At 44.6% G+C, this 27,946-nt stretch overlaps 1 protein-coding gene across 10 annotated transcripts in view; it reads right to left on the bottom strand.

Moving 5' to 3' along the window:
* Window positions 1-6,219: 6,219 nt before the first annotated feature.
* Window positions 6,220-27,946, bottom strand: part of tenm2a (teneurin transmembrane protein 2a) — a 220,720-nt gene continuing 198,993 nt past the window's right edge. For all 10 annotated transcript variants that reach the window (XM_030395922.1, XM_030395923.1, XM_030395920.1 and 7 more), the window contains 23 exons: window positions 25,788-25,934; window positions 25,432-25,642; window positions 23,825-23,944; window positions 22,139-22,400; window positions 21,607-21,874; window positions 20,329-20,472; window positions 18,788-19,037; window positions 18,345-18,365; window positions 17,984-18,213; window positions 15,517-15,671; window positions 15,123-15,224; window positions 14,618-14,791; window positions 13,671-14,308; window positions 13,188-13,363; window positions 10,453-10,688; window positions 9,862-10,158; window positions 9,080-9,637; window positions 8,724-8,993; window positions 8,185-8,595; window positions 7,934-8,044; window positions 7,431-7,698; window positions 7,111-7,241; window positions 6,220-6,957 (listed from right to left, as the gene is read on the bottom strand). In XM_030395922.1, coding sequence (XP_030251782.1) covers window positions 6,220-6,957; window positions 7,111-7,241; window positions 7,431-7,698; window positions 7,934-8,044; window positions 8,185-8,595; window positions 8,724-8,993; window positions 9,080-9,637; window positions 9,862-10,158; window positions 10,453-10,688; window positions 13,188-13,363; window positions 13,671-14,308; window positions 14,618-14,791; window positions 15,123-15,224; window positions 15,517-15,671; window positions 17,984-18,213; window positions 18,345-18,365; window positions 18,788-19,037; window positions 20,329-20,472; window positions 21,607-21,874; window positions 22,139-22,400; window positions 23,825-23,944; window positions 25,432-25,642; window positions 25,788-25,934 — 5,918 coding nt within the window. The remainder of the gene's footprint in view (window positions 6,958-7,110; window positions 7,242-7,430; window positions 7,699-7,933; window positions 8,045-8,184; window positions 8,596-8,723; window positions 8,994-9,079; window positions 9,638-9,861; window positions 10,159-10,452; window positions 10,689-13,187; window positions 13,364-13,670; window positions 14,309-14,617; window positions 14,792-15,122; window positions 15,225-15,516; window positions 15,672-17,983; window positions 18,214-18,344; window positions 18,366-18,787; window positions 19,038-20,328; window positions 20,473-21,606; window positions 21,875-22,138; window positions 22,401-23,824; window positions 23,945-25,431; window positions 25,643-25,787; window positions 25,935-27,946) is intronic.

The following is a 27,946-nucleotide window of genomic DNA, read 5'->3' on the forward strand; positions in this document are numbered from 1 at the left end:
ACTAAAAGAATATGTAGCAACTATATATGTATTTAGATTTATAATAAGAATTTTACTCCATCCCACTTATCTGACAATTCTAGAAAGAGATGTAAGATATGTTCATAGTAAAACACTACAACTACAGTGTAGATAATATTGACTAATATTGCAACATGTACTAGTTGACAGTTGTTAATAAAATGAACAAATGCTACAAATAACAGCAGAATATTGCACCTGATACTGCAGGGACATGTGGCACTTGTGTTATTGAACTATTATATATTCTCTACGCGGACTGATGAACACATGAGACACACATCCTCTGGCAGTAGTGGTAACACTTAGCGGACTAATTCAAATGAATAATGAACCATTGTTTACACCATCACGGCTGTTCACGTGATATTAAGCTAATTTTTCAACCCAAAGATGAATTCTGCAAACATATTCATAACAGTGTCAGAACAGAATGGCTGGAGGACCACTGAGGTTTTGATCTAAATAATTGTTGTCAGGAAAAAGTAAAGTTGAAGATCTGTGAATAGATATGTGGTTTTGAATCCAAGTTTTTCCTAAGATAGCGTCCAATGAATTGAATATATATATACAGTATATATATATTGCCGTTTTGTTGGGGAGCTGCTCAGCTGCTCAAAAACAGCCAACTCTGGTGAAAAGAGTTTGGTGCAGGGTCAGACCTTCAGGAGGAATAAACACCCGAAGCCACATCTGATTTTGCTCTGATCCAGAGCCGTTTACCAACGATAGATGTGCTCAGAGATTATGTTTAAACTTTGTGGAACAAAATGTGGATATATCACTCCCAATCATCAATCTGACTGCAGCAGCGACCTGCGGAGGTGACCATTGATGGGTGTTTATGTACTGTGATGTTGATTACCGACTTGAACCGGGGGGAAATGAACTTTACTTAATGAACATAATAGTATACAGTAAAGTAATCTGGCTGTTGGGGGTGAATAAACACTAACTCAAGTAAAACGAATAAACATTAATTATCCGGTAGGGGTGAGGAGCTCCAGGGCCTCGTTGTCTCCCCAGTTTGCAGACATTTCGGTGCTGTTCTTCTTCTTTGAGTTAGCTGCTAACTGCGGCTAGCTGCTTCTTAACTCCCCTGGTCGTGGTTAACACACATAATATTTTATCAGCTATCATCGATTCAGCACTTCTAGCTACACTACTTGCTCAAAGGCACAATAACAACCACCCCCATTCCATCCTCGTAACTTTCATACAGAGCAAGCAGGAGTAATGACACACTCCATCGCCATGAACGGGCTGTTAACAGTGGCTAATATTGAGGGTCTGGATCCATCAAATGTCTGTCTTTTCCACTTCAATCAATTGATTCTCAAAATAGTTGCCCATTCATTTCCTGTCAGTGTTGACTAATTGATTCGTGAATGAATCGGTTCAGCAACTAGGACTGCAAAAATGACAAGTCTGTAAATATGTAGAGAGATTTAATAAAAAAAGAAAAAAAAGGAGGGTGTTAAAAAGCGTGAAGTCAAGCCAGGTTTAAGATAAAAGGTGCGTTTAATGCTGTAGCACCTACCAACTGAGCACCCAGAAAAAGGGTGTTGCACAAGCTGTGAAACAAAAAGCACACGTCACCGTGAAATATTCAGAATGAATACACAAAAAGAACAGCCTAGAACACAGTTAACACCTTTATGTATTAAAGCAAGCAGTGAGCCATTGCCGCTCCTGTGGCTTACTTTTGATAAGCCTGGCTGATCAAAGGCGAGTGCTCCGCTATCAAGACTGTTGCCTTGAGTCATTTTGATAGTGACGTCGAAATTCAAACATTGATCATTCATCAGTTCTTTGTTATGTCGTTATCAGAGTTCAGCTCCTGATAAGTGGTCAGTGAGCCGGTCACCTTGGCACCTCGGTAACACACTCACCTGTGTTGGGAGTCCCCGCACCTGGTCTTTAAATGCTATGACTGCCTCCCTCCAGACGAACAATTAATCACCAACATAAGGGAAGGGGAGATGTATTTGTTCAGGCCTGTTGGTTTTATGCAATTCCAGAAATGGAATCACTAATTGGTTTCTTTAAATTGTCTTCCAGTCTCTCCCCCTCTCGTCTTCATCACCTCGTCAGCTCCTCTTGTTCTTTCAGCCTCTGCTCCTCTGACTCTTTCTCCCTCCAGTGAGCGAAGATGACAAAAAACTCTCTGGCATATTTTTATTTTACCGTTGCTTCTGTACCGTAACTGAACTCCTTTTGACCAACCTGTCCCCCTTTTTTTCTCAAGTTAAAGTCACTTAAAGTGGACATTCCTTGCACTTTCCCATGAATAGTGGGGTGTTTTTGGGGTTTATGTATGAACTGTTTACTTATGAACAACTGGGTGCTTTTTACAATGAACTCAAATGAGTGGCATTTTCTGCGAGCATGGGACTTTTTTGGTATTATGTTAAGTCATAATTTTGTATGACATTTACATTGTCAATTTGATCATTCTTTACAAGGAAGTTTTAAATGCTTTTTTGAAGTAACTCTGGGGAAATGTCCTATGTGTAGGATTTACTGGCATCCTGTGGTGACGGTGCAGATTTCAAACAACAGAGCACAACCTCGCCTCTTAAATCCTTCAACCAAAACAGAATTCTTCCTAGGTAGCTGTGCTGCAGTTCAGCTTCTCCCACTGAGAAATAATTGGTAGCTGACCCTGCTACAGCTACTTCCCATCGCCAAGGACAACTACTTACCCATGATGCTCTATAAAAGTCCACCAAGACCCCGGCAGCTAATGAGCCACAGTTAAGTCTTAAATTGCTGAAAAATACATCCCTTTTATTTGTGCAGAAGCTGCGTTCAAGTGAATTCACATGAGAGTACATGGGATGCATTTTTAAAGAAGACAGTGATTTATGTTTTATTAAATGGCTTAAATGTTTTCTTTTTTTTTCCCACTGTGATCTTGATATGAAGCATTATTCCAGTTTTATTTTTATTGTATACCTTGTTGACAAAACTGAAAATAATTTTAAAAAAAAAGGTTGTGGTTGCTCAACAGAAGATGATCTGTCAGATGCCTATCTGCTTTGGATGAGAATATAACATTGAAATAAGATTTATTCATGAAAGGAAAGGCTCTGTCATTTGTGTTTATGTGGGGCATCGGATCATATGTGTGTTAGTCAGGGTGTGGTGGGTGTGTGGGAGGTTAAAAGAGAATATGGATCAGTACACTGGAGCTGCCATGGCCGGGCTGGATCCCTTCAACTATCTGTAACACAGCTGCCAGTGTAGAATGTTGGTCACAACATGGCCGCCTGCCTGATGCATGAACATGTGTCACATAAGCTTTGCTTCTTAATCTGGTTCTCCGCGACAGTTCAGTTTTTACTCCATCCCACTTATCTGACAGGCTGTGTCACCAGTTCCTTTTTAGATTTGGATTCAAAACAATTTTGGTATATGATGCATCGCTATAGATTAGCCTTAACTGCCAAACAGAATGTGAAGAAATAGAAAATGGTAACCCCACTTCGACCAATTCGAACATTAGCCTAAAGTTATTTGGGATTCAAATGTTAACGCTGACAGGGAGCATTCTTCAGAATAAAAAAAAACTTCTGCTTTTGTTAATCTAATTATTTTTTGTTGTTGCTGAACTACTTTAGTTTTGTCACTGACAACCACTTTCTAACTAAACCAGCAATAACTGATTTTAATTGCCCACTCAGGGCAACGGAAACGAGCTGCGAACACAACACTGAGACAATTATCACCTTTTAAGCTAAAACTGCATGTGTTAGTAACTGTTTCACACAGTGTTAGTGTGTTAGTAAACTGTTTTACACATCCAGGAGGAAAGGGAGCAATGGTACGAAATGATGTGGGATCCTGTTTGTGTCCACTTGGTGAATGTAAGTCTAATGTTCAGCCTCCTTTTAGCTCCTTACAGAAATATAGTGTGGCTGGATCCTTAGCCACAAAAATGCTTCACGATATTCACCAACTAGTTAGCAGCTAATAGAGTCCGTCTTCTGTTGTTGCTAAAGGTAGTATACAGTTGGTTTGAACACTAAAAAAAACTCTTATCTCATTATAGATTGCCATTTGATCCATTGTCATTATTAAAATATTGATCACACTTTAACCTGTATTCAATAGAGAATAATGAAATGATCCCAGGAAATAACATTCATCTGTAAGCACTTAAGAGTTAACAGGGGTAATTGTAATGGCTACTTAACAGCACATCCGGATCGATGAACAGTCAGTGTAAAAAATTTTGCTCCTTATCAGTTGGCGATCAAGAATGTAATCAATGAGTTGCTGTGTGCACTTCCTCACTGGCATGCCATTAAGACAACACTGTGCCTTTTATGCATTCGCTCTTTAGATTACGTTATCAGTGCGGCTGATGCATAATTGACAAAGAAGGGGGGGGGAAAAAAACCCTGCTCGTTTCAACAACACTCCAAAGACTGTGTTAAAATGCAACCGATGTTAATGCGTGTCAGAAAAAGGAACATCAATAATCTTCAAACACAAAAAATGAGATGAAAGTGAACTACACGTCGCTCAGTTGAAGTAAACAATTATGTTTTATTGATAAGGTTCTCAGAAGAGTCTCGTTTCAGTGAATGTATAAGAATCATCCTTTGATAATACTGATTTGGTACATTATGACATCCAGCACGAGTCTCTTCACAGTGAGAGGGATCCATTACTGCTACTGCTGTTGGGATCTAGGACAGAAATATCTCTGCTTCCAAACAAAAAACAGTCAAAAACAACAAACTGGGGATCGATATTGTAGATATGGAATATTAGAGTGCCACAAAACTCTAGAGTAGTAAGACCAGCTAAAGATTTTGCACATTACAAGCCACTTCCTCTTAGAAATATAAAACTTGATATTCTGGACAATATTCTACTGTGCTGCATAAAGGTAGGTCTATACACTGTACATCGAAATATATTTCGAAAAAACAGATTTCACAGTTTTAAAGACTTTATTTAAAGTATAAACCGTTTTTTTTTTTTTAAAACACTTTATTACATAAATTATTCTTTTTGAGAGTGACTATTATTTGCCCTGGCAGCAAACTGAAATTAATACAAAAACAAAATGAACATTTCTTACATATTTTACAAAAGAAAATAAACTCATCCATTAATGTTCATTTGGAATAGAACTGGTGACTCATTCATGATTGTCATATAGTACTAAGAATAAATAAATAAAAAAGAATAAAATAAATACTAACTTAGCATGTTTTCTGGACTGTGAGTGTTGTGTTTGATCGTTCTGTACAGAAGTGCCTTGGTGAAAGTCTCACAATTCTACCGCGACTGAAACGTACAAAACTACGGCATCTACAGTATACGCAACATCCTGAAATTTAGTGTAGTCAGACACATATGTAGTAATATGATTCTTCTCCCCATTTCAAAATAAACAATGCTGTGTGATACCACTGTCCACAAATATAGCCATCACTTTTTTTTTTCACTTTGTTTTTTTAAAAAGTTTATTTTTCTCGTCCATTAACAGCTCGGATTTGCTCAAGGATGCAGTTAGCTTGTGTCTCGCTTGGTTGGATGTGCGCTGCCGCAGCAGCAGAGGACTGGTCCGTGGTGGACAATGGGAGGCCTGAGACAGGGAGACGACTCATAGTATTGGACGACCTTTAACATTGCCTTATCTGTCGCTGTTTTATGATGTCCTCCGTTGATGTGTAGTTGTAATGGCTGCACTCTGAAGTGGCTTTGTCTCCGCTTTGGTCCCTATGCCTTCAGTGTCTAATAGAGACGGACAAGCCTTCACCCGCAGATGCCAGCACAGTACAACTCCACCGTGTGTTCAGTAGCTGTCATGGCCGCTCTCAGTGTGACCCAAAAAATATGGGTGAAAATATCACTATCTTTTTTAAAAAGGGGAATCTTCTTATTCATTAAGCAACAGTTCTCAAAGTTCTTCAGTGCTTTTTCAGTTGTTCAAAGTTTTTTCAAAAAAAGAACCATTTGACCAAACTTTAAATTTTTTGCCTGTGGCAGTAAAATTAACAATATGTTTTCTGATAAGTCATTCTTTTCAAAAGTCCCTGCAGCGTTCCGCGAATTACCCCGTTGGTTGGTTAATTCTCCATGGGTTTTTGAGAGGGGTAGGGCTGAGGAGGCTGGGTAGGAGAAGGGAGCAGGATCTAGAGAAGTGAAAGTGCCCTTTACGCAAGTTCAGGTGGGCTGTTACCTCTTGCCCATCTCGTTCTGTCTGAGGAACTGGATGTTGTTGCTGCTGTCAGCCAGTTCTGGATACTGCTCCACAGGCAATACATAGTAGCCATCGTAGCCTTGTACTCGGCCTGTCGTGAGGAGCTGCTGTCTCTCCCCTTCCGTCCAGAGGCGACTGCCTCCCTTCCCGTCCCTGGCCCTCTGCTGCTCCTTGGCCCAGGCACCTGCCAGGGCTCTCTGCCTGGCCAGCTCCAATAGTCTTACCTTCTCTTCATCCACCACGTCCACAGCCAGTCCATACCGAACACTCAGTACTAACGACGGAACTGCAAACTCCACAGTCACTCCTCTTCTCGAGCGGCCACTCACCGTCACATTGATGCCGCTCTCCAGTGACTTACGCCCGTTGGTGAGCCCCAGGGCCAACAGGTCACTGTCTGCAGAGCCAACTTTTACAAAGTAGTGGCAGTCCTTCCCATCCTGGGTGTAATGTGTGCCTTCCAGGTACTGGGCGCCGTTGAGCACCAGAGCCACTTTACGGCTGTCGTCGCTGGCTAAAGCTGACACACCAGCCACCACTCGGCCTTCCTTCAGAGCTAGCATTACTCCTCGGCCAATGATGGGGGTGCTGGTGCCGAACCAGTGACCGGGCTTGTTCTTGCGTCTTCGTCGCTCCTTGTTGAGGAGACGCCCCTCCAGGGCCATGAAGGCCTGGTTGTGACGCTCTGCTGCCTGCTGCACACCAGTGATAAGCTGCACAAGAAAACAGAGGAAAGAAGCAATATATTAACACACAACTGATGACTAGTATCTATCAACACGCGCATTAATGCAAAAAGCTGAATCAATGTCATGGGGTCATTATTGGCTATGATTCTGCAATATTTTCAGCACCGTGGTCCGTACCTGTCCGTTCTCACAGTGCTGGGTGGCCTGCAGCTCATACGGTGGCTCCACAAAGTAGAGCGAGTGTCTTGGGAACCCTGGGATTATGTTACTAAGCTGGAAGCCAAACATCACCAGCCAGCTCTTCACATCTACAGCAGACAGGAGGCAAATTAATTTACTGAATGACAAAGTCAAACACGGAAGCAAATGGATCATTTCTTATCCTAAAAAAAAAGTGAGTGTATTTGCCATCTGGTGTAATGCAAAGCTATCAACTACCGTGCCATCTGTACTGCAGTGTTAGTTACATCGCATCCATTACAAACTGTTTCCTCTACCTGTGACATAATTCTTGACATCCAGCATGTCACTGAGGGGGTTGTTGTTCTTGAACATGTACAAGTTAAACGGAGCGGGATCCTTCCCGATCTTGGGCCAGATGCTGTAGTCGGGCGAGGTCCAGCGCCCGGCTAAGACGTCATAGTCCCGCTGGGTGAAGTGGACGAGCTTAGTCAAGGGGTCGTACAGACCGCCGTGGAAGCCGACTACCAGCTGGAACTCCGGGTTGGAGTCCAGATACACTTCTCCGTAGGCTGTGTACTGCACCTGGATGAGACAAACAGAGTCAGTTCGCTTTTGGTGATGGAAAGGTCAGAACACTGTGTCAAGTACAGAAGAGCCTCCCCGAAGCTGATAAGGATTCAGTATCCTTGTGCAAGGACGCTAAGGGCACGGCAGATGCTGAACACTTTTCTGTGTGCAGGTTTCATGCTGCTTGTACCGCAATTTTCGAAGCACTAATTGCAAATTAAGTGAGATTCAAAGATAATTTGTGTCTTACCTGTTTGATCATTTGTCCATTGCTGCTGAAGACAGCCAGAGGTGTGCCAGTGTTGTCAGAAGCGATGTAATATTCCTCTCCACTGCTCACCTCCATAGCGAACAAATGTCCCTGAACATGAGACAGAGATTCAATGCATTTATATCATGTTTTCGGACAAGGTTCTCTGCCATAAGTTGGAGCTGTATTGCTCTAACAACATTTATCTGTATCAGGTTATCAGGTCAGAGGATATTGCTAGATATTGCTACCTGCAGATCATAGTACAGCGATGAGATGTCCGAGCTGGAGTGGTTGAAGATGTGTGTGACTCTGGTCGGATGGTTAAGATCAGCATAGAAGAACTGAAGGTGCTGTCCCAGACTGTTCCTCGTGGACACCCTGCGGCCCAGCCCGTCGTAGTGGTACACGACGCTCCAGCCGCCCGGGCCTCGGTTGTAGGCTCTCAGCAGCTGGCCTTTGGAGTTGTAGTCAAAAACATCTGAACCACGCTGGCTGAGGAAGCCATCCTCATCCAGACGGTACTGGACATCTCCCAGGCGTGTGATGCGGTCTCTGAGGTCGTATCGGAGGGGCAAGATGCGGGCGCTGTTCCCAGGATTCAGCAGATGGAGGTTACCATTCAGGTCGTAGCTGTAGCGCCAGGTTGACCAGTCATTCACCTGGGACAAAACAAGGACATTTGTTAATGTGATATGACCTGATACAGTATATCCTCACAAAAGAAATGTCAGAGTGTCATGAACACTTAAAGGCCTAAAGATACCAACTCTCGACATGGAACATTCACCTTGACGCCACTGAGCTGTCCATCTCCGTCGTAATCATAGCGGTACTGAGTGGTGTTGGCATAGGGCCCGATCTTGAGCTCTCTCTTCACCACCCGACCCATGCTGTCGTACTGCACCGTCATCCAGTACATGAGTGAACGGAAGATCTCGTACTGGACCTCCTTGATGCGTCCGTGGGTGTCAAAGTGCTTGCTCAGCGTCATGACAGCCGTGGTGATGATCTGATTGATGTCATAGTAAATTACCCCGAACTTTCCAAAGTGTTCCACCTGAAGGAAAGGTTTAGAGAAATGGTGAGTCCTCCGGCAGCCAAGGACACAGATAAAGATTCTGAAAATGATTAAAGTATCTGTACCTTTCCGGAGATCTCATCGTATCGATAGAGGTCAACAGGCAGTGGCGTCTCGCTGATGACTGGCTTCATGCTGGCGATACGGAAGCTGTTGTCATGGTAGGTGTAGTCAAACCTGGCGTTGACCATCCCCTCCTCACTGAAGCGGTAAATTTGCTTGTCGATAAGCGGGCCCATTTTGCGATAGCGGATGGTGCAAGAGAAGCCCCCGCTCTGCAGGTTGACCATCTTCAGCACGCCAGCCGTCTCATCATAGCCGAAAGTGACCGCGGTGCTATCGTACACAATCTCCGACAGCTTGGCCAGCTTGCCGTACTTGTAGAGGACACGGCGCCCCGTGCCCAGGAAATGTGTGGCCTGGGGTCTGCCATCCTCACAGAAGTCGTGGATGATGGAGGCGTTGCTCTCTGGGGGGTTGTAGGTGTTGCGGATGTAGCCGACTGACACGTGTGTGAACATGGTGTGGCGGGCCACACTAGGCATGGTAACAGCTGTGACCCGACTTGAGGCGTCAAACTCAAAGACGTACTGTCTCTGGCTCTGCAGGAGCAGCACCATGGACTGGACGTAGAGAGGGAGGAAAAATACGGATTAATATAATAGTATTATTAATGGGTGACTTCCCTCCTGTGAAATATCCCCAGGAGTAATTTACTCTAAGCTGACAAATTTGAATCTTCATAACCATGAAATTGATGTATTATTTCACTCAATTCTGCAATCTAAATTCCTTAATTGCTAAATTTTTATACCCAAATTAAAATCTTAAAGATAAATGTACTCACTTTGTCGAGGTAGCTGTAGCTCCAAACCTTCCCGTCCACAAAAGAACGAGACAGGATGCGTCCCTGGGGGTCGAACTCGGTCCTCTCGCTCATGCTCCCCCTCTGCAGCCCGACAAGCTGTCCGGTGGTAGAATAGGACACATTGACCACAGCCAGGCTGCTGCTGGGCAGCCACATAGCTGGCCGGCCCTGAGCGTCGTACATGATACGCAGCGTGAACTTCCTGTGATCATCGTAGATCTTCTCTGTGCGCGTGTTGCGGTCGAAGTCGATGGAGAGAAGATTGCGGCCATGAGCCTAAAGGAAAAAGGGAAAATGGAGAGGCTGATTTGAGGAAATGTTTATAGGTTAAATAACATTTTTTAAAGGTATAATACAGAGATTTATTTTGAAAAAATCCCTCTCAATCGATCACTTGAGAGACTGGAAGTGTGTTGGTGGCTCCAAAAGCGATGAGATGATGAGACTCAATAATCATCTACATTTCTTCCCAACCATTTACTGCACCTTTAAATGGTGTGCATACACATAGCAACAAACAGTGAGAAATCCTGCTTACTATAACTTGAGACACATAAAAGGGCAACTCACTCTCAGCTTCCTCCCGAACACAGTGACTTTGCCCTTGGTCTGCTCCTTGCGCAGGCGCCATTCGATGGAGTTGAGGCCGTTGTCAGTAGGCAGGGTGATGTTCCTGCGGCCAATCGTAGGGCTGACGGAGCCTGCCAGGATGTGGGGCTCCGTGTGAAAGCTGATCCCCATGCCATTAGCGTACATCACTCTCAGGGTCCCGTTGTTGCAGAGCTGGTAGCTGTTCCTCACCTGGTCTGTTGAGGGGGACAAAGAGACATATTGTCGTAAGGAAAACATCCACACAGGGGACCAGATGATTTCTAGCTGTTGCATTCAAATCTTGCCTACTTTCAAAAGGAATGACAGACCTCAGCAAATCCATAGCCTGGAGTATTTGATTGGGGTCAGACACAGTCAATAAGAAAGTTCTGCCCTCAATCTAAGGAAAGTAATGTGCACTATAAGAGGGTTCCTCACTGAGTTAACTGACCTGGAAGTGTCTATGTGGCAAAAAAATGACTGATGGGTTTGATAAGAAAGAAAATGGTCATTAGGTATAGGGGGACATTGATATGGGACAATGTCATGTACAGGGGTATATCAGGGGCTCCCAATGTTTTTTACAGCACGGACCAGATAGGAGCCTACATTTCTCTGATGGACCAGGACGTGTGTCAGAAATACCTTGTGGTGTGGTCCGCAAACCACATGAAAGGGAAATGCAGCATTTGCATCGCAGTAAACATGAAACCGAATTGTATGTGTTTGTCATATTGTATGTTGAATTGAGCATCTCCTGTGTAGTGTCTCCATTAACCTCACTCTCTGTGGGCGTAAACAATGTGCGTGACGTAGTGACATATAAAATAAGGTGTGTTGATGAGAAGAAGAAGAAGGAGCAGAAGCAGAAGCAGAAGAAGAAGAAGAAGAAGAAGAAGAAGCAGAAGAAGAAGGAGAAGAACCCATGGACCTAGACACATGCATTAATCTATGGAGAGGCAAACTCCTCACTGACTGGTTTGACCAGGTCAATCAACCACCCTCTGGCTGGCCCCCAAGCAAGTCCATATAGACTGATCTACCGCCACTGCCAGACTCATTTTGCAGAATGCATCAAAACTCGAAAACTTCATCAAATGGAGATTAAGGGAAAACAGACTAACTTTTACAGACTATAAAAACAGTGTGTTTTTTATATATGTCCTACTGCCCGAAAAATTAAGTTTACACAAAAACAAAAAGTCCAGTCTGAAGCCTGGAAGCTCATTTCAGTGAGAGCCAGATCATGTCCTTAAAATATTTATAGACATGATTCCAATCCCCAATAAACTATTCAGTGCACTGAATGGAAGGAGTCAGGCTAAACTGACATCCTTCTATAATCTCCCTATCTCTCTACAGTGTAATGACTCACTCTCAAACACAACAATGGAGACAGATAAGCCCATGCCTAATGCTGAGGCTAATTTCTCCCTCAGATGTCTGAAAACAGGCGTCCTGATCACAACGATGTGAAGATGTGAAAGTAAGATAAAATTATTTTCAGCGCAGATATATCGCCGGATGCATAGGGGAGGAACTTTTTTTTTTTTTCATTTCATTTTCAAAAGGTGAGGGGATCAGATGGTGTCTCCCTTTGAAGCCCCGCCATAAATGACAGTAATCCATAAGGCCAATTTGTAATAAAGCTCCAGGCCCATTTTAACAATGCCTCAAACAGACAAGTGAAGCTTTTTCCATTGACTTGGCAGCAACAGCCTTTAGATAAATCTTCTCTGCTCTCTCTGTCTGAACAACCTCGTAATAAAACCGAAGCGGAGGGAAAGGGAAAAGGGAGAGAGTGCGAGAGAGAAATGAGAGCTTGAGGGCCAAGGAGAATTCACTGTGCAGGAGTTAATGAAGAGAGCGAGAAAGAGCGGAAAGAGAGGGAGATGGTTAAGTGAGTATGTCAGCAGAGAGCCGTGCTGAAACCCACACAGTGCGGCGGAAACCTTAAATGACTTACAGCGCTGTGAACAACTCTCCCCTTTTCCTCCCGCAACGCAGGTGGATCACCGAATACATCTACAACTTATTCTCTCTGAGGCCTGCGGACTCCTGTCGTCTACAGTCTGCATTCGCACTTCTGTCACGCCGGCTCGCACCGGTCAAGGGAGAGGAGACAATTATTCTCCTTCTCCTTTCTCCTCTCTAAACAGACCAAATAAGCTCAGGGATCATGGGAACTGGTTGAGCGCTGTATTTGTACGTGGGGTTTGCGCACACACGTGTGTGTGCGAGCGTCAGAGGAGAGAGCTTGAGGGATGAGGAGGATTCACTCTACATGAGTTAATGAATTTTGCAGTGATGATATTCAAAAGCAGGATGATCCCAGCTGGGATTAACAACTATATATTGGTAATTTTACTCAGTGAGAGGCGGTGAGAGAGGGCTGGATGTGGATAGGGAGGGAAAATAATCTCCTGGAGCATTCACATAACTGAGTGAAAATTACAAGACTTTCAATTAGAGTCGGCAGGCCGGCGCATATTCACCATCACAAAGGAGGCCGTGTTTTTTGATTACTGACATTAAGTGGTGTGTCTCGTCAAAGCGGCTTCAACGCCAACACAACCGCCGCGCGAATCTTAACGAAATGAAACTTGGATTTTTATTCATACGAGCCGAGCATTCGTCCACCTTCGCTGCAGTCTGACAAGTATTTAAAAATTCATGAGCAGCTCGTGTTCCACGGCCCTGTCCTCTGTCCCTACCTTGCACCACAGTGTAAGAGGCCTCCACAGAGGACAGGTTGGTGATGACCGTGACATCGTCGTCCCTGCTGGAGCTCTCGATGTCGATGTTGATGGAGCGCTCGATCTCGCGGTGGAGGCTCGTCACCATGCCCGTCGGGTACGTCACGTTGGTCAGGCGACCCTCGCTGTCGTACCTTGGAGATGGACGGATAGAGATGGGAGAATGTGGTTAGGGTGACTGACAAGCATTTATGTTGTGCACACACCGCTATCGCAGAGGAACATAGCAGGTGATCTTAGAGGAATCGGCTGTAGTTATAAAAGCTAACACTGGGGGGCAGCAGTACTCTGTGAGCCGCCAGATGAATAATTGGGAATGCACTGGAACATGATGAGCATAAAAAACCGTGAAAGTCATTTATTTTGCATTTCAGATGTGTAGGAAATGGGTGGAAACACAAGCACACATTCACACACTCTCCCAGCAGCACGAGCACTCACTGGTAAAATGTCGTCCATCCAGTCTCATCAGCTTTGGTAGCCAGGAGGCCCGTGTTGCCGCTGTATCCCATCATAGCCACCTCCTGGCCCAGGGCGGACACACTGCGCAGCCCTCCGGTGGGGTCCAATCCAAGTGTCACCACTTGATTTTCAGGCAGCAGCACCAGTCTGAGCAGACCGGCTCCTCCTCCCTGGCCCTGTCCGTCTCTTCTCACCTTCACCGTGTTGTTGCAGTTATCCACCAGCATGGCCAGCTCTCCGTCAGGACCGTAGGTGAAGTTGAAAAGCGGCTCCCCGGTCACCAGGCTGATTGTCTGGATGTGAAGCCCCTCCCCGTTGAAGATGTACAGCTCCTGTTCCCTCGGTGAGGCGACCTCGTACTGTGCAGATCCTCCGTATCCCACGCTTGACAGGGCAGGGCCGGGGCGGTTGGCTCGCACGGCTCTGATGCGTATGTTGTTGAGGTCCGCGATGAACAGTGTCCCGTCTGGGGAAACGGCCAAAGAAGTGGGGGAGTTCAACCCTGCGTCGGGCGCGTAGCCATCGTCGCCGTAGAAGCAGTTGCAATTGACGTCGTTCTTGCAGTCGCAGTCGGAGGGAGTGCCAGCCAGGAGGGAGATTTCTCCGTTGGTGCTGACCTGAGAAGAGGAGAAGCGGGGGTTGATCATAAGATTGGAAAAAGAGTTACACAGCAATGAAAGAAAATGTATTACCTTAAGCAAAATTAATTTTGAGTTATCAAAAACCAAGCAAAAAGTGTCTGAACTGAACGTAGTCTCTGGAGATCTGAAACACTCGGGGAAAAAAAAGGACAAACACCCACACAGCCTGACCAGCTGTGCTGTCAGCTCTGCTCGCCAACCAAATAACTTTAGACTAACAAATTCATTCCAAAACAACCAGACAGCCAAACAAGCGTGCACAGACAGTACTTCTCCTACTCATACCTGTCTGACTCTGTTGATCTTCTTCTCGTCTGTCTCAGCGATGTAGAGGATGCCGGTGTGGGACAGGGCGATGGCTGTGGCGCTCTCCAGGGCCGCATGTATAGCCAGCTTGCTCAGGCTGTAGTCGATGCCCGGCACTTGACAATGCATGGGCCGACCTGCTATGATGCTCACCTGTAGGCGACAACAGAGAGCGTCACATCTCTTTTAAAGATTCACATTACTAACATTACATGATAGAGATAGTAGCAGAGGTTTGTTACTGAAACTGTGCAAATCAAACTTTCCACAGCACAGTAAGCCTCCAGAAAGTCAAATATACCAGGAGCTAATTAATCAGTAATGTTGCAACCACTGCAAAACTTAGAAAAGTATTCTAGAGGTTGAACTTTTACTTCTAAATTGGCTTGAGAAAAGCCTAATTGGGACTAAATCCTGTCAGAAACCAATAGTGAGTGTCCACCCTAAGGGCTTTGCATTGGTGATCAAGCCTTGGGGTGCAGACCTGGTGGTTCTCAGTGATGCGTAGGATGACATTGTTTTCCAGGACATACAGGGAGTTGTCCATGGGATTCACTGCTAAGTCTGTGGGCCACTCGAGACGAACCTGTTAGGAGGAAACAAAAGTTAGACCTGAGATGGGAGGTGTTTTGAAAGGTTGCCAAGGTTCATACAAGTCTATTCTTCATTTTTTTAAGTGACTGCAGTCCTCACTCTCTTCTGATCCCTCCATTTGTCCATGGACTCTTTAATCCCCCCCTAAATCACTCTCTCCCTGACCTCCCGGCTGGCGCGTGTCCACACAATCGTCATAGCTCAGCACTCACGGGGACTGTTAGATCATCATCTATCACACCATCAACTCTTGTCTCTCCCACACTTCCTCCTAACTGTCGTACCTGGCTGACATCCATGCTGGAGTCACAGCTCAGCGGCCGTACGGCAGTCAGATCGTTGGCCCCCAGCAGCGTGGAGATGATGCCGTTCTGGTCCACCTTACGGATCATGGTGGCATCGACAAAGTACATCAGGCCATTTTTATCCACCGCGATACCTGTCAAAGAGGAGATGCACACCGTGAGTGACGACTCATAACTCATCACACCTCAGGCAACCCATAGACATTTGAAGTCAATTAAACTTCACTCTTCCCACCGGCTGAAAACCGATAGCAGCCCTGACAGCTGAATTGCTCAATGCTTCATCGAATGAGAGGGAACAAAGTGATGGAACGGGCACTGAACTGTTGGAGAAGTGTTAGTTTTGGGATGAGTCATCGGGATGTGGAGCTGAGCTCATGCTCCTCCCAGAGGGCAATTGTAGACTGCAAGCAGATTCTTCAGAAAAGCAACTGATCCGCTGCACTCTACTTCCCGCCTCAGCTTCTCCTTGTTGCTTTATTTATTTATTTTTGTACTTTTTGTCAACCCATTTTTTTCTCTCCATTTGTTCGTGCTGCCTTTTCTTTTTTAGCGTTTACCAGTGGTGCTGTGTCAGCCACTACATCGGTCTAACAGGCAGCAGGCACTCAGACAGGTGTGTTTGTTCGAGGCAATGCGTGTGTGCCCCAAAATAACTTCTAGACCCACTGTGATACACAACGACTGATGGAGGATACAGGGAAGGGCACAGAGCAAACGAGAGGAAGAGGGGAAAGGTAGGGAGAGACCGTGAGCGTAGAGGAAATAGGCAGAGGGAGTAGAGAGGGCGAGCTGATGTGCGCTGGCTGACTTTGCCGGTGAGGGAAAAAGAGGGAATCATTGGCTCATTGTATCCTCCCATCGCTCCCATCTTCATTCTCTCTCTCTCTCACACACACACACACACTGTATATATGCTAACATCCGCAGTCCCACACGTACACACACTTGTGTCACTGACAGGAAATGTGACAGTGTGACATCCTTGACAGTTTGGTGTCACAATGTTCTGAGATCCAATAATCCACAAAAATAATTCAATTAATAAGTTTACCATTAACCTGGTTTATAACCTCCTTCTGTCTCCGTCCTGCTTTAGTTGAGTTGCGAGATGGGAAGCATTGCGAACATAAAAAAAAAAAAAAAAAAAAAAGTCCAGGAAACTTTAGGAGCGCCTTCAGTTTACGCATCATCGCACTTAACTACACATCATGATCTTAGTAATGGTCTGCCTGAGAAATAAACTTGAAAAAAGGATACTATAAAGATGAAGGAGAATCTTTATTTTATCACATTAAACTGGCTCTCTTCATTTAACCCATCCAAGAGGAGCAGTGGGCAGCCAACACCAGTGGCCAGGGACCTACTCCTGATCTGAGCCAGTGCCTTGGTCAAGGGCACTGACCAGAGAATTAACCTAATATTCATGTTCTGATGTTGGGATAAACAGGAGCACCCAGAGGAAACCCACGCAACCCAGCACCGTCTTGCTATGAGGCAGCAGTGCTAACCACTCTACTGCTGTGCTGCCCACAGGCAGTTTCTTTTTAACAGTTTGATCATAATCTAAAGAATTAACTTAAATGCCATTAATTATGAAACTGTTATCATGACTGAATGTATTATTTATTCGCCCTAGAGGCCTATTGAACTGCCCTAGGGCTGCGGCTAACGATTAGGTTTAATATAAACGAATCAAATCAAATAAAACGGCTGTCACAATTTCCCACAGCCCAAGGTGACATGCTTAAATGTTTTGTTTCATCCGAACAACAGTATAATATTCAATTTATGATGATATATAAAAAAAAAGCAGCAAGCCATCAAATTTTGGAAGAAGAGAATGCCAGCTTATTTACTTCATAACTGACTTAAACTGAGAGCTGGGCGATGTGGCCTCAAAGGTACAATATGGATAAATTGGACACCTGTTGATTTCATACTCGTAACAAACAGGAGCCGCATGTCACCAGAGTAACTGCTAACTGCTGCTAACTGCATTCTGTTTAAACATCCATGACTGCAGTAATTGTTAATTCAGTTAGCTGTGCAGCTAGCTGGACTACCATGGCAGTGTTAGTATTTGCTTGGTTTGGAGGTTGTCAGGCCCAGGGCTAGCTGATCCGGTTAGTATTTTTTTCACATTATGTTTGATGATTTTAGTTAACTTCTGAATTTTTTTTAACTATAATTCTTAAATATTGCTCCTTTAAAATGAATATTGCAATTCTTTTGAGCTATTTTTCGTCTTGATATTTTGAAACCTCTTCAAAAGCACTTTGTAAATGCTAGGACCTTGACACAAAATCAAATATCACAATATTTTTTACCAAATACCTATTGGTATACCTAATATTGTAGGGAGGACTGCTTTCACAAAACATATACACAATGACTAAGTGGGTAAAGCCAGACTAAAATGGTTGGCTTTTTGTCAATTGCTCACCTTTGGGGCTCATGAGTGTTGCCTCAGTGGCTTTGCCGCCATCACCGCAGCGTTCATCAAAGGGCAGGCACTGCTCTCCCGTCCCAGCCACCACCTCTGCATTGTCCGACAGCAGGCGGCCTCCCGTCAACGAGCGAACACGGTAGATTCTGCGAGAGTTGGTGTCGGAGATGAACAAAGCCCCAGAGACTGGATCCACAGCCAGGAAGTACTTATGAGTCGGGTTATTACTGCGGACAGAAAAAAAAGACGAGGTTAAAGTCTTCACTGAATAGCCTATTTTTTTTTTACTTTCAGTGAAGTACTATTGTTGTTGGAATGTGCACTCGAAACTTTTAATTTATCATTATAAGGATCTTACCTGTGTCTGAAATCTTTGTTCCTTCAAGGGAGAAAGAGGAGATAAAAGCACAACAACACAAATGTTAATTCACACAGTCTGTGGAGAGCAACCTACAGAGAGAGAACACAAAGCTGGCTGTGGTGTGAACAGCAGATTTTAACCACGGGTAAAAACACCCTGGAGAAATGGTACAGTGTATAATTCTACTTCAATCTTGCCATCCCTGGTGCCTCACCTTGTTTTTCCTCTTTCTGTTCTATGCACTGAAAACATCTAGCCTTTCCCTGTTTTCCCCTCCTCCCATCTTTCTTTAATCTAAGCAGCCGTTCTTGTTCTATCAGTACTTTCTCTGCAACATCAAAAAACCTCTAAATCCAAATCTGCTGATTTTTTCCTTTATCTTTGTCTCTTCTCCTTACCTTTAAAAAAAGAGCTTTGTGTTTTTTTTGTTTTTTTTTTACCTTAATTCCAGGATTCCAGTTGTGTTCATCGATGGGTAGACCCTTCGTACAAAGTTGAGGTCCCCGACATAGAGGCTGCCATCGATGCCCATCGCTAAGGCGACCGGCGCCAGCAGCTTGTTGCCATCTGCCAGGCCGTTACAGCTGGGGCAGGAGATGCTGCGCCTCCGGCCGTTTCCCATGATGCTGGTGACTACTGGGGGCTGCTCAGTCACAAAGATGTTTTCACCACTTCCTTTGTGAAGGATGCCTGGACACACAGAGAGAGGGTGGAGATAAGTAGATTCAGGATCATTATTTCAGTTCAGAGGATCTTAAGCTGATTTCTGAGTTCAAATAAAAGCTTGTTAATTATATGATACATGGTTCATACAGTATAATGGCTCAGGGGATGTCAGTCTGTCAGTCAGCCCACCACTTTGGTTAAATATCTAAACAACAACTGGACGGACTGCCATTCAATTTCTTTTCATTTTCTCTGTTCTGTTGACTAGCAGGACGCTTCTCTCTGCGCGTTCTAGAGCAGACAGGACCGACTCTTTATGCAGTTCTTCGTCCTGATCGGATAAAAGTGGGCAGGGGGTACCAGAAAATGTTTCTTTCATCATTTAGCCAATTAGCAGGGAGAGGAGAGACACTGGTTACTGATCAAACACTCTATAACAGTGTTAACTATTGGATTATAGAGCGATTCAACACTTACATAAAATAACACTTACAGGAGCTTTAATTTCTTAACATATACAATTTTGCTGTTAATTAAAATGCAAAAGGATGAAATCAAAGCTGTTTCCTGCTGGCTGTTTATCTGAGTTTCCTTCATCAGGTTCACAAACAGGTCATATTGGGGATAATCTATCATTCTGGCGTAGCATGAGTCTTCTTCTTGCGATAGCCAAAGTAAAACAGTGTGTAGCATTGCATCATTCTCAGGAAAAAACATTACTGTATCTCTGTCGCAAACATCAGGCACGGTTACAGTCCCCCACCTCTAAAAATACCTCCACACACCACTGGTTGAGTCAATTCCATTAGCACACTGATTGTCGCAGCAGGTGAACATCAGTGCATCAGCCCATTTATATATTTTCATGCTTTTTACTGCACAGTGTAGATAATGGTATGGCAGAATGATGCAACAAGAATGACTCCCCCCTCGCCCACCGCCGCTGCCAACCTATATCAGTTTCTGCAAAATGTATCTTTTCCCCTGACGACCCGACCCCCTGCCTCTGCTCTAGTTGCTGCTGCTGATTGGCCGGTGCACATGTTTACTCGGCAGTGCGGTGTGAGCGCATGAGGGAGTCAAACTAGGTGAGACAACACGAGCGCTTCCTGTGAAAAAAATCCTCACTGACAGGTAACTGGCAATTCCATGTGAACCACGGGAAGCGCAGTGCGGTCGACACCCTCCCCAAGACAATAGCAGGTTTAGTGAGATATACAGTACTGTAAAGCTGCTACACATGGGGGAATGGCTAAATATAAACAGGGAGGCAGCAGGGAAAAGACTGTGCTCCTTTGTGATGGAATATACGTACCACTGCGCGTGTTCAGTATATGATGCTTGTCGAGCGACCAGCCGCCCAGACTGGTGGGATCCAGCTCGTAGCCCTGCAGGATGGCCGTCCTCTTCTCCCAGAGGATGAGACTGGCGCAGGACTCATACTCATAGCCCACTGATACTATATAGGAAAAGGAAGACAGAGAGAAAAAAAAGTGATGGGAAAAAAAAAAAACCCCACCTGAGAACAGAAACAACAAAAAAGGAGGCTGTGCGAAACTTTCATCAGAGCCTCCAAACTTCATTTAAGCTGTGAAACGTGTGATACACAGAGAAGCTAGTTAGCACCTGTACCAAAAACTGCTCTCACACCTAACTAACACACTCACAGGCTGCTAAATCAATTAAAAACCTTGTTAATTGGACAGATTGCCCGGCGGACCTTTAAAACCACGTTGGGTTTCTGTGCCGTAAACGCTGCTGGTGGAAACTCCCCCCCCCCAATCATGCACGTGTGCTGACAGGGTCTCAGCTAATTTGACCAGATGCAGAATGAAGTCAGGAGTGAGAACTAGTTGAGACGTTTTGCGTGAGCGCTGGTGTACCTATATTCTGTACATGTGAAGGTGTGTGTGCGCTGTCGTGCTCCTGCCTGTTAAAAGTGTTTTAACACGTCAACTCCCACTCGAGTCGCAGAGAGAGCGCTGCTGCCAGCGCCTTTTCAGCTCCACTGCAAACAATAGTGTCTGCATCTGCACAGATGGTTACCAAAACATGACCTCATCAGGAGACGTGTTCTTGATTTATATTCTTTGAGAAATTTTAAATCACAGCTACTCCAGAGAGCCGTGGCATCTTTGAGTGGGTGTAATTTCCCAAACAGTGTGCCCCTCATGATTTCGGTCCGCACTCGAGCCCCCAGATGTCCACTGCATCTGTGGCCTGACAGCCGTGTTTGGCTGACAGCATCTGTGAGCGACTGTGACAGCAGAATGTAATAGCACCGAGGCTCCCCTGGACTCCTGCTTGCTGCTCCAGTAGCTAACTGCTAACTCACCCTGATGGCTAATAACCCTTCACCACAGTTACGGCTGGCTGGCTGAACCACACGCGGCTTCAGTGAAAAATAGACGCGTGGAAAAAAAAAGGCACTTAACTGTGGCTATACTGCGTAGTGGATGGAGGCTTGCTTTCTGGTGTATTATCTCTCCTTGGGGCTCCTTAATTAGCACTCTCTCCCTCTGTCATAACCAGAGCTGCCTTAGTGTAAAGTTTCTAGTCCCCAAGCCCCAAACGCAGCTTCTCTTTCACTTACCGACAGCTTCAGAAAGCCCGTAGACCCTCTGCCCGTATGCGTCTGTCTTATCCCAGATGTAGGTGTAGGCCAAGTTGGGCGAGGCGTGGAACCACTTCTGGAAGAGGTGGCCCTCCACTGCTACCATCAGGTGAACCTTCAGCAGGCCCATGGACACCACGGCAGGAGTCATGGTCACCTTGAGCAGGGAGCGGTACCCCTGTGTCCTGGAGCTGAGGTAGCAAAGCTTTAGGCTCGTGCCAGGCACCTCGATCTGCTCATGCAGCACCTGGAAGACAAAGACAGGAGATGACAGGAGAGAGGGATTAGGGGGGGGATTAGAACCAGTGGGAGTAATGGGGGTCACGCTTCCACTGACGGCTGAAGGACAAAAAAGGGAAAAAAACAATGGAAGAAATAAAGAAATCGAGGGAACAAATGGGGGGAAAAGCTATGGAAGCGAAAGGAGAAAGAGGCATACAGGAGAGCGGGAGGAGAAGCGAGGGAACCAGAAGGGAGATTAGCCGGCTGCCAGAGGTCAGTGGTACTGCACCTGTGTCTCCGGTATGATGGGTTTCTCCCCTGGCTTGGAGCTGAAGAAGGAGGAGAGAGGGGATGCAATCACAAGAGGGTCAGGCCTGACGAAGCCGCTCAGGTCGCAGCCCGGGATCGTGTTCTCTTCTGTCTTAAGCACCAGAGTGTCCATAGCATAAAACTGGCTCCAGGGCAGCCACACGGTGCGCTCCTGGCTCAGGAAGGGGGCGCGCTCGAACCGCAGAGTCAGTGATGCCCCACCGTTAGCTATCAGGTCAAACCTGGAGAGGTTTGCGAGAAGAGGAGGGGAATGAGGTACAGATGGGGAGTGCTGTGGTGGACGATCATAGGGACTCATACACTATCAGTGTTTGTTTCTTATAATATAATATCTACTCCACTGCTTTAGGAATAATTCATCAATAACAACAAAAAAACACCTGGAATAGATATTTTAAATTATTTACTTGTGATGCACCAAACAATTACAACACACATGCGGGAGAGACAACAGATAAATGGACTGAAATATAAAAAAACACAATGTTGGAGCACCTATTTTCACGTTGAAATGCTTTTATTAGAGGTTCTCTTATAACCTTTTGTCATAAGATAATGTTATCGGCTGTGGATTTAGGCTTATGTTTAGGACGCATACACATGTTTGCCATGGCAAACAGCCAGAGCTTTGTAAGTGTTCGGAACCGCTGCAGCCAAGAACCTCAAACAACAGGAAGGAAAACAGCACTCATTAAAACCAAACAAAGTCAGGCAGGGACATCAGAACATGTTCATTCAAGTCACAGGTCGGTGAAACTGGTGAGCAACTCCCCCCTGAAATACAAGGTCAATTAAATGTTACTAGAAGTTCTGATGTTTCGGTGTCAACTTGGCCTAACTGGGAGGAAGAAACGCTGTAAAGAAAGCATCGGTGAGAGGAGGAGAAGAGCGCTTAAAGAACCTGAGACAGCGAACACAGACACTGCACATTTAATGAGTGGAGGTCAGTGTGAAGAACCAATGAATCAAGTTTTGAAATAACATGTTACGGATGTCAGCCAGACTTAAATTCAATATAACTTGTAGGGAGAAAATTGGACCGAAAAAAAAAAAAAAAAAAAAAAGTCAAATTAAAACGGTCCGAAAACTGCCAGAAACTGGAGTTCCTGCAGAGGAAATAGAAAGACATGTCAGGTGAGTTAACAAGAAAGGGCTATTTAAGCAAAGGATTGTGGTACTTAAAAGGTTGTTTGGCTTTAAACCTTTTTTTTACAACAACAATATAAAACTCGAAAAACAGGTCTTATTTACACAAGTTGCTTTCGAGCATTAGACTGGTCCAATATATTGCATTCACTGTCTTGTTTTCATGTGTTCTTTGCACATTTTTCCATTATTTACATTTAAATTCTTTGTTTTTTATTGATATATTTTAAATTAGGAGATTGTAGTGGTTAACTGGTGATATATTGTTCTTGAACAACATTTGCTCTGTTCTTATTTTAAATCCCCTTCCTTAGCTGTATCCAATTATTTGTGGCTGCAGCAGTCGAGTTTCCTCATGGGATCTTCTAGTCTTCTAATCTAATCTAATCTAGTCTAATCTAATCTAGTCTAATCTAATCTAATCTAATCTAATCTAATAATACAGCCTGTGTGGTGAGGTAGTTGCAGAGATTCAGTGCTGCGTAGCTGTTGTACATACATTCCATCCTGCCGTGTCAGCGTGTATCCGTAGTGGGGATAGTTGACAAAAGACACGTTCACCCCCACCAGAGGGGTTCCATCCGTAGTCAACACCTGACCCCGGATTAGAGACGCCAAACTGGAAGAAGACAAGAGAGACAGATTGAGCGTGGTGATAGTCAATCTATCAGCCCAACAGCCTTCCAAACCATCAATCATCTGGTTTTATTAATCTCGCCGCCTTTCAATCATCCAATTTCGCCCGTTCATTTATTGCCCCGGTCCTCTACCACTCATTAATTAACAACAATCAGCAACCCCCGTCATCTGCATTAGCTTGTGTCAATCATGTAAACAAAGCATGACAATGTGGATGGATATGTGCGTCCGTGTGTGTGAGCGGAGAGCTGTTACCCCAGGGTAACATTTAAACATTATCATCACTTTGATGAGTTATTTCCTTTGAAATATATCTGAAGTCGGCCTGTGTAAATGTATGCAGACAAGAGTTTCACAGCTCCACTTAATCTACGGGGAATCTTGGCCGGGTCCGCCTTGGCTCTGGGACTTGTTAAGATCTTGGCTGGCTCTATGAACCATTCTCAAGTCTATTTGATATTTGTATTTTTCATGGCAAACTTTCACATAAACGTCAAACCTTCCAAGAACTTCGGAGTGGTGATACATTGATTGCTTCATCATTTATTCATTCACTTACATAACTTGCTATTTGTGAGTAGCATAAAGGGACCACAAACTATGATTTTGTAATCTGATCTTGTGCTGCTTGATGATAAATACATTGAATCTTGAAGCTTTGTTTCTCCCGTACATGTAATCTCACTCGCATATACAGCTTTTAATCAATCAATTAACCCCTTTCATCATGTGCAAACTAAGATGAGTGTGTTCGCTTTCATGTCAAAATATCTGACTGATCAAATATCATGGGCATGAGCACCATCTGGCATGAACTTTGTTTATGTTGCCAATAGAGTGCTGCAGGGATGATGTACTTGTGTTGACTGACCCAGAAGTTGGCATCAACCTGGTTCCTTTGATATAAAGTCAAAGGGGTATTTACATTGGATTTTCAGACCAAAAATCCATTCAAAAAGCCTGTTGACTTTGCGATGAGGGAACTGGAAGTGCAAAAATGCTAACTGATTTCTAGGTTTTAGGCCTCATCCGTGTGGCACTGTGTAACTTATCAACTCCTCCCTTCTTTTTCAGTGTCAAGGAAATAATAAAGGTGTGAAACGTCCAAATTTGCCACCTGTTGAATTCAAACAAACAGAGGGCAGCATATCATCAGAATAACTGCTAACTGCTTATAACTCCAGTTACCGTCATTTCAAATGAATTAATTTTGGAATGTTTAAAAACTACAAAAACATCGATATTGCACTTTTAAAAGTTGTAACTCTGATCTGTGTTGTCTATGAACACCTTTGTCATTCTCTTAACGCTGTGTGATGACACTGAAGACAGCTTTTCCACCATGATGTTTCTCACTAACTTACTCTTTCAGGTCATGGTCGAGGTGGCTGTCAAAGTCCCTAGTGGTCTAGGATGTCTCTGGTGCTGTGAATACTAATACGGTGTTTGTGTGTTTTCCTGCCATACCTGGAATTGAACGGGTTCTCCCCAGGGAGGATATGGGTGCTGTCACGCCCCACGAGCATCTTGACGCGGTCATAGAAGGAGCGGACGAGGGGTTGGGACATCGGGCTCTGCTGGATAACCAGGAGAGGGTCCCGGGAGCCCCGACACAGGGGGCTGTTTTGACAGGGACTCTGGATGCAGCAGTCTGGGTCCATGCAGTCAGTTAGTCCATCTGAGAGGACAGAGAAAGAGCAGTGATGAGGAGGTGGTGTAAGAACTACCTCTTCCTTCCTTAATGTCCCTTCACAAGTAACTTTTCCTTCTTATTGAGGCCCGCACTTCTGGCAACATTTTTCTACCCGCTCCGCCCATCTCACCTCCTTCATTGTCCTTATTGTCAGCGCAGGAGGTCTCCATCGCCACGCTGCAGCCGGGGCCCCTCCAGCCTGTCTGGCATTCGCAATGCCAGCTCTGCTGTCCCATGGTGCACTGGCCGTTCCCATTACACAAGTTAGGACAGCCATCTGCGTGGAGAGGACAGGAGGAGAGAGGGGGAGGGAAGTCAGAAGGAAGGAAAAAGGGGGGGGGATGACGGAAGAGAAGCAGGGTGATGCTTGTTTGTTGTCCTCAACAACGAAATACAGATGACCACACACATTGTCACGCACACACACACACACACACCCACCCACACACACACACACACACACACACACACACACACACTTGTCACACACACACACACACACACGCACGCTCATATGGTTATGACAGACCAATGAGTCTCACTCAATTGAATAAACTACATGGTAGCACAGTGTAAGTATTGATTGTTCAAGAATCAATCTAATACAGCAGGTCAATTCTCATGCACATCTTCCCATCTGTGTGTCTCTGCAACACTGGGACTGCTGCTAACGTGGTGTGTGTGTGTGTGTGTGTGTGTATGTGTGGACGGAAGCGGATGGAGCACTTACTTGATAGAGCCCCCACCCAATCGTCACTCTCTCTCTCTCTCTCTTACTTATGATTCAGTGTAGGTAATGGGATTCTGATGGCCTGAGAGTAACGCTCTCTCATGAGAGAATGAGATTATGTTCGATGGAGTGTGTGTGTGTGTGTGTGTGTGTGTGTGTGTGTGTGTGTGTGTGTGTGTGTGAGTGCGGGCGTGTGTGGATGTGTGCGGTGGCAGTCTATGAACTAATAAACCTTCACTTGAGCTTATGCAAAAAGCCCTACCAGAATCTGAGGCCCTGGAGCCAAGAAAGTTCTGTAACTGGCATAGCAAGGCCACCCTCGACTCCGAGAGTGAGTTTAAGGCAAGGAGAAGCAGACATGTAAAGGGAGGCTGGATAAGGAAATTTGCAATTATAGTGGGCAGTGTTAGATCATCACAAGCACTGTCTGGTTACTTGTGGTTGGTTGTACTGGTCAAGGAAGAGTAGCTTGACATTTGGGGAAAGTCACCTATTTTGCAAAGAGGTAGATGTGAAGATTGAAATGACTGTATTTGTCCAGCCTGGGTCCAACCCACCAGTGTGAAGCTGATTAATTAACATGCTTTGTCTCATTTGTTTAATCTGTAAAAATGTGTGTGCAAAAAGTAAACTGTGTGTGGTGTTCTTTCTTGGCCTGGGAGTAATGACTCCTTGGAGTTTTCAACGTGTCCGTAACTGGGATGGAGGATGGGTCTCGGTCCAGGTCCTTTTTGGATTTTCTTAGATTTCTTTCTCACTTTCTTTTACATTGTGATAAAAGGATTTGATGACTGATTTCGATAAATCAGGCGTATGTAGGTATCAATGTGTGTGTACAGTTTGATGCAGATCCTGATCTGGTGAGATTATAGAATGGTATAGGTTATGGTTATGATGTCGGATTAGACTTGACTGAATTGAAGGGGGCTGTTGAGCCTTGGCAGAGTATTTGCTCTACTGACTGCCATTCTAGTTTGTCATTTTTCTTTCTTTCTTTCTTTTTTTTTTTTTTTTTTTTTTACAGTTTTTGCTAAATAATATATTATTTTTATGTTCTTGCCAGTTTACTTTCAATACGTTCTGGCTTGCATCCTGGCTTGGAAGTAAGTTATTACATCTACTCAAATTGGTGTAATTAAGTCATTTTTGTGGTTATTTGTACTCTTATGAGCTTTTTCAAATCTGTAATTTCACTCATAGTTTAGTATGCACTTCACCACGTAATCTACTCAGTACTCAGACTTTTTTAAATGATAATTGAGTGCTAAGTACAATTTGGATTAATAGCTTAACTCTTCATCTACATTTTTGTAGCTGGAACAGCTGTCTGATCACAAATGGGCCAATTAAAACCCTGACATATGGACAGAAAAACCCACAAAAACTGTGTAGCAGGATCGGGTCAGGAGAGTGCCCCATGACCAGTGAGCTGAACAGAGCAGGAGTTTGGATTAATTATACTGAAGAGTTGGAGAAACAGACACCCCTTTGATTGAATGCCCGCTATTGATAATACTTTAAACATCAACGGTTAAAAAGTAACTCATACTCTGAGTCTT

Source organism: Sparus aurata, chromosome 18 (genome assembly GCF_900880675.1).
Source record: "Sparus aurata chromosome 18, fSpaAur1.1, whole genome shotgun sequence".
NCBI classification, from domain to species: Eukaryota; Metazoa; Chordata; class Actinopteri; order Spariformes; family Sparidae; genus Sparus; species Sparus aurata.